General features: G+C 47.4%; 1 protein-coding gene across 1 annotated transcript; it reads right to left on the reverse strand.

The window, feature by feature from the left end:
• Window positions 1–315: 315 nt before the first annotated feature.
• LOC149362559 (uncharacterized) lies at window positions 316–2,883 on the reverse strand. The gene is made up of 2 exons (XM_089569757.1): window positions 2,697–2,883; window positions 316–533 (listed from the first exon to the last, which is right to left on the reverse strand). The coding sequence occupies exons 1-2, from the start codon at window positions 2,881–2,883 to the stop codon at window positions 316–318; spliced, it is 405 nt and encodes a 134-aa protein (XP_089425883.1).
• Between the last annotated feature and the right edge of the window lie 3,259 nt (window positions 2,884–6,142).

Raw genomic sequence — 6,142 nt, forward strand, 5'->3', positions numbered from 1 at the left:
AGGGCACGGGACGACCACTCTCCCGTGTCTTTCTTGTTCTTGCTCGTCATAGTTTGCGCTGTTTTAGAAGAATGCATCTGTTCCAACTCGCCCAACCGAACGTTCTTCTTACCCTGTACCATGCTAACGGCGCGAGATAACTAAACATTGGTTTTGTTGCAGGTCCGTAATTAATTTATTTTTCGAGGAGTTGCTAAAATATTAAGGGGTCAAAGTTAGGGGTTCGGACATCACGATAAAACTGCGGCTGACTGTTCTAAGACGGGAGAAAGTCGATTTTCCGTATGCACGGAAACATTGGAAATGATCGCGCGCTCAGTCGTAGTTCCCAAGGCGCAGCTCGAGTGCGGCATCGATGAGGCGCGAGAGGAGAGCTGAGATCCGCTGGTCGTTGCGCAGCAGGAGCACCACCAGGCAGGTCACGGCGGCGCTGGACAGGAACACCAGGCAGCAGAGCAGGCTGAAGCCAGCTGCGGCCGCCCGCCGCCGCGCGTGGGCGTAGTGCCATTCATCGTCGTGCAGCCCGACACGCCCTGCAAGTTATCAGGCGTCTCAGACATCAGGTTAAGTTTAGCTTCGCAATCTGTGTTTGCCACTAATAGGCTGCTTGAATAAAGTAACGAAACCGCCTATTCTTGACACGCGTCATAGCAAAGTTCGGTTCTCTTTCTTTCAGAAGGCTATCAACACACAGTTCATCCTGTCTTGCACGTCGCTAAGTAATCTTCTAAATCTCTGACCAATGCACCACCTTCTTTACTGTGGAGGATAATGACACAGATTTTCTCTAGTTGCGTTGTTTTTATTTGCATGGAACTTGCCTTTATTACTTATGTGGCAACTTATTGTGCTCCACGTCGAGAATCAGGGAACCCCTTTAGCCTGCAGAAATAAATATGAAGAATTGCCATCATTAACCACACTGCATTAAAAATACGCGAATACTTGGCTCCCTTATTGTTTTTTTTTTACTTACTACTCTCTGTTGCCCTGACCGGAACAAGTAGGTAATGGTGGAAAGAATTTGCTTCGAAATCAGATATAACAACAGCGCTGGATGCACTAAGAAGCAATGCTCTTTGTGCACTGTCAAGACATAGTCCTGTACGAAATGTAGCCTTCCAGCCGAAAATATACGCCGGAGCCGCTTTGCGTTGCACACTCCCTAAATTGTATGACCTTCCTGAAGCAGTTCAGGCACCAGCCTGGGCAGGGCTGCCACTACTGAATGTTGCAATGCTCGCCAGCCACTTACAGGGCGCGCCCCCGGAGGATGTTACCCTGGCCGGTTTGAATAAAAACTTTTTAGCACTCTGAAGCAACGAAAACGGACGCGTAATGCCCTCCGATGCCGATCTTGCCTCTTTAAAAAGGACCTCAAGCAAGTCTATTGCTTGCTTCCACTGCATTTATTATATTACGGTACAGAGGTCGCTTCCGAGTTTTTAAGTGGAAAGCGTTCGCGCCTATCTTGCAGCTATCTAAATGTAAATGTGATCACAAGTCTAACTACCAGTCTACCTAATATACAAAACCCACGTGGGGAGATCTTAAATGAAGGTATGTTCACTCTAAGCCTTTTTTTTTGTGCAATTCTGAAGCGTTTTTCTTAACAGAACTTCAGACATATGATTCCAACTGTATATGTAACAATTGCAGGGGACACTTGTAATGATTTCTTGCGACGTCAAAACTATTTCTGCGTTGAACAGGAACGCCCAGCTTCCTGCGTTTTTCTGCGTACATACTCAAGGCCTCATTAGGAGGTTTTTGTGCATTGCTGGGAGCACTTATAAACCACTCAGCTATTTCGTAGTCAGTTTCCCATTGCCAAAAAAATCAGGCCAGAACATTTTACACGTCGGGTAGTTTACTTTACTCATTCTGACCATATAAAATAAAAGAAAGTGGTACGTTTGTGAGAGATACGATAATATGCGAACCTAGCCGGATACAGGCAACAGCCCCTTGTCACTGGTATTCCCACAATGACAATGCCACCAGCAGTGAGAGCTATTTGGCGAGCATGATAAAATTGGCTACAATTTTGCTGGTTACCCAAATTACCAGTTTGTGAATTATTTTTCCATTGTGCCATCCCGCATTCAAGACTTGATGCTCGTGGGTAGGTACACAATCACTTGAAGCCTGGGAGAAAACGATTTTCCTGCTACGATATGACGCTCAAATCTTAACATTGTTGAAACGCGTGGTTGCGCTTCTGATATTGTTTGTTTAGAGCGTATGTCAGGGCCTCAAAATATTGACATCCCTATTCGAGAGGCACACGTGGTACGTGGCCGTCAACGACAATTGAGTGTATTCTGTACTAAAAGATGCGCGTAGGAAAACCGCCCATCCGGATTTCGCTCAGATAAAATGCCGCCGTAGTTAAGCGTCAGTTACGGAAGCGCTAAATATTTAACATTCAGTGTATGGCAGCGCAAAAGAACATGAGAAATCGTGATCGCTTTTTTGCTGCAAGCGAGTCAATATTTATTTTAAATTATATTCGATCTTATGAACACATTATTCTTTGCATAACATTTCATATGCGTGGTACAAAAAAACATTAAATTAAAAGTGAACTCATTCCCTACAGGAATGGTTCATAATTATTCTCTTCTCCGCTGTAATGATACTGCGTTGCACAGAATTGCATCGAGAGAAATCGGGCTTATTTTATTGGCACTCACCTTGTTCTGCCGCTCTCTGCTCGAGAGGCGATATGCTGCCGTGGCGGTCCTGGCCGTCCAGGCTTGTGGCGCCACCACTTTCGCCCGACGACGTGGCGTCATCGGCTTGTACTGGCGACAGAGCTTCTAACGAATGCGTGAGCCCGTCCTCTAAGTGTTCGTCACCACCTTGCTGGGCCTTCAGCATGGCTTCTTCTTTTTCTTCGTCTTCTTCACCACTCGCTTCCCCTCACCGCTTCTTCTTCCTCCGACATGCATTAACATATGCTCCGCCCTTCGTCGTAACTTCTTCTATCTGGGCGAAACATACAAATTAACATTATGGTCATCGCCTCCTTATTCTCTACCATTTACTTCCTTTGTGATAAATAAACATAAAAACGTTGCAAACCCAGACTAAAATTAGGTGTGGTTTAACTACTGCTGAACCTGGTTAGAGAACAAAAGCTTGGCGTCTGTAACGTTGAGTGCTCTCCGAACAACTTCGCTGCTCGCTTAATTGGAACATATTGCCATGTTTCCACAAGCAGCCGCTGGGCGGCTGCTCTTCGCAAGTCGCGTGCACCGGCGAGTGAAGGAAGAAGAAGATCGGTTCCGGCCTGTTCGAGGACATCATCATCATCTGGGTGCTCTTGGCTTGTTTCTCCGGTGCCCTCCAGGTACATCCCCCATTAAAGCCTTTCGGTTACGAGCCTCAACGGCTACGTAACAATATGTAGTTTACATGCTCATAATTATATTATCCATGAACGCCTTTGTGCTTATCTCGAAGATGCGTTTCTTATACATCTGTGCGTTCACTACACGCGCCTTCATTGACATCCAACACTCGAACAGATTACAAAAATACTAATACAGTCTCTATTCCCTGCGCGCGTGTATCGGCTGCCTTGCCTTAGTTTTATGGATTCGAGTGTATTGAAGCTAGTTCAGCAAATTTATATTCAACCTGCTGCAAAATACTTCTTAAAGCACAATTTTCATGTTTTTTTTAATAATTGAGCCCGCTGCAAGGTCCTATCTGTGTCGTAACATGACCTTCAAGGTTTGTACGCAAGCAGTGGAGCGTTCGCTCCAAAAAGAACAGGCTAGTCAAGAACACTTATTGGACATATCAATGGAGTACATATTGCAACCGCGCAAAACGACGAGGGACGAAGAGAGGAAAGCACAGGATAAGACGCGTGTTGTCCTGTGCTTTCCTTTCTTCGTTCCTTGCCGTTTTGCGCGGTTGCAATATGCACTCCGTTGTCAACAACCAACTAGCCCGCGTTCACTTGTTACATGGACATATCGACTTGACGATCGATATCAACCCAAAACACCGCCAAGTCTGCCGACCTAGTACTACAACTATTGGACTACTTTCTAGCAGCTTCGACCAGTGAAAACCTATCATAGAATCTCCAGCCACGGACTTCTCGCTCAGTCTGCTAAATAAACATTTTCGACAGCAACAGATCTGTAGAACTGCCAGCGTTCTTAAAAAGACATTTGCCTGCGGGCAAAGACAAGCCAGTTCATGAACTTAGTTTAGGGCATAGTTTAAGGTAGTGCGTTTCTCTGACGACAGCAGAGGTGCGCCTTCCGTGAGTGGACGAACCCACCATGTCGGCACTGTATTCAGTCTGCCTGATACGAGAATCAAGAACTTTTTCGAACGAAACCTCGTATTATAACTTAACGACGGTGTGTGTGGGCGGCAGCACGTATGCAGGAGTGCATGTCTTCGCTCAGATAATGGATACGATGAAGGTACGGGTATCCGCAAGTCATTGTTGGAAAGAGGTTCTTTGCCACTGACGAGCATCAGAGATGACCGCAACACTACGGTGAACAATTAAGTACCCATTTGATTAGAAAAATATCATTTTCAGCGACGTACTTGTATTCGCCCGTTTCCTACCGCATAGCATTTCTGCTTTTTGCCTGATTCTTTAATTTCTCGGTGTCTGTATACCCTTTGATGCGTGCGAATCCATCCTTACCTTTGTCTGATATCTTACAACTTAGAGCGTTGTTTTGCTACTTCATATGCTGCATCCATGACGTTCAGAAGGCCTTCATTGCCACGGCCATCAAGGCACCACCACTAATCATCTGTGGCTAGCTGGAAAGGTCCTTCAAAACACGATAAAACCTTTCCACGAATTTATTAAAGCTGATAATGTCATGTTTGCCGAATGAGTTTGACGCGCGGTGTACAGCAGCGTGGAATGCCCAGGGGCACTATCGATATCGGCAACACTGCGCTTGTTGTTCCGGGCGTGTAGTGTATGGTCTTTTTTTAAGTATGGTGGTTAGGAGTGAAATGCACTGGAACTTTGCCGATGTACAAGTCATTTAAGCAATCACGCCTTCGTGCCCATCCCTCCACTCCACAAGGACCGCACAGAGGCTGACGTTGCTGCGTCTGTTTTCAGTTGGGTGTAAGGCTGTCTCTTTGAAGTGTTCAAGTATGGGTATAGTTTCAAAAATAGTTCGCAGATCTTCGAGTTCGGAACTGTTCAGAAGAACGTTCATGCTTCTTTCGCGACGCTGGTTAGGGGCCCAGCTATCTTGGATAATTTTGGAAAAACGCCGATAATACGCGCAGAGTCAGAGCAAGCGGCGCACATATGGCTAGTCGGCTTGGAAGAGAAAAGCAGCGACGGCGGCTGTCTTATAAGGATCTGGGCTAGCCCCATTAGCACTCGCGTACGTTGTGGCAAAGGAACTTCAGCTCTTGGAAGGAGATGTGACAGGAGATGTGATTCGTGAGGCGCAGACGCCAATTGGTCTGACTACATAGCCGGCGGCTGTGCGGATCTGCGGATCGACGAGTGCGTTCACATCGAGGTTGTAGGCGGTTGCCAAAATTTTTGCTGAAACTTCTCGGTCAGAGCTCGTGGTTGGGATCGTCCGGTCAGGTGGTAGTTGGTTGGATCGTCGCTGCGAATCGTCGGGTGGAGGTTCTTCACTCGGTTCAGTAGCGGCGGCTTCAGTTTTCTCGCAGAGGGGACGTACCTTTCAACTGGTCAGAGTAGGATGGGCGGCTGGAGGAAGCGGCATCCTTCCGCATGGTGATCGGGACTGGCGTCGCTTCGAGGTCGATGGCTGCCCGTTAGCGGCCATGTACTGCTCAGTACTCCACTGCCGTTCACTGCAGCGTGGTCGAGGTGCGTGGGGCAAAACCCTCTTCAAACCTGTCTGCGTTAGGGAGAGTGGCAGAGGATGTCACCAGGCTTCCCTCAGTGGTAACAGAGCGGCCAATAGTTTGGCCTACGCCACAGGTGCTCTTTACTTGCCGTGTTCCTAGACTCCTGCAGCACGGCGGGCACAGCTGCGATTGGGTACCGTAAAGAAGGCACAGCAGCGACGGGGAAAAAGTCACACGTCACTGGCCCTGGGCTTCGCGGTGCTTTGCAAGAGGTTATTCCGCAGGGAACCGGCCATGGAACTGGTGG

This window comes from Amblyomma mixtum, chromosome 2 (assembly GCF_055824585.1).
Source record: "Amblyomma mixtum isolate Tamu chromosome 2, ASM5582458v1, whole genome shotgun sequence".
NCBI lineage: Eukaryota > Metazoa > Arthropoda > Arachnida > Ixodida > Ixodidae > Amblyomma > Amblyomma mixtum.

What these genes read in the sequence shown, in the direction of transcription:
- LOC149362559 (XM_089569757.1), bottom strand. Translation starts at nt 2,883, where the DNA reads ATGCTGAAGGCCCAGCAAGGTGGTGACGAACACTTAGAGGACGGGCTC. An exon ending in GCAGAGAGCGGCAGAACAAG is followed by an intron (nt 534 to 2,696) that starts GTGAGTGCCAAT and finishes GATAACTTGCAG; the next exon opens with GGCGTGTCGGGCTGCACGAC.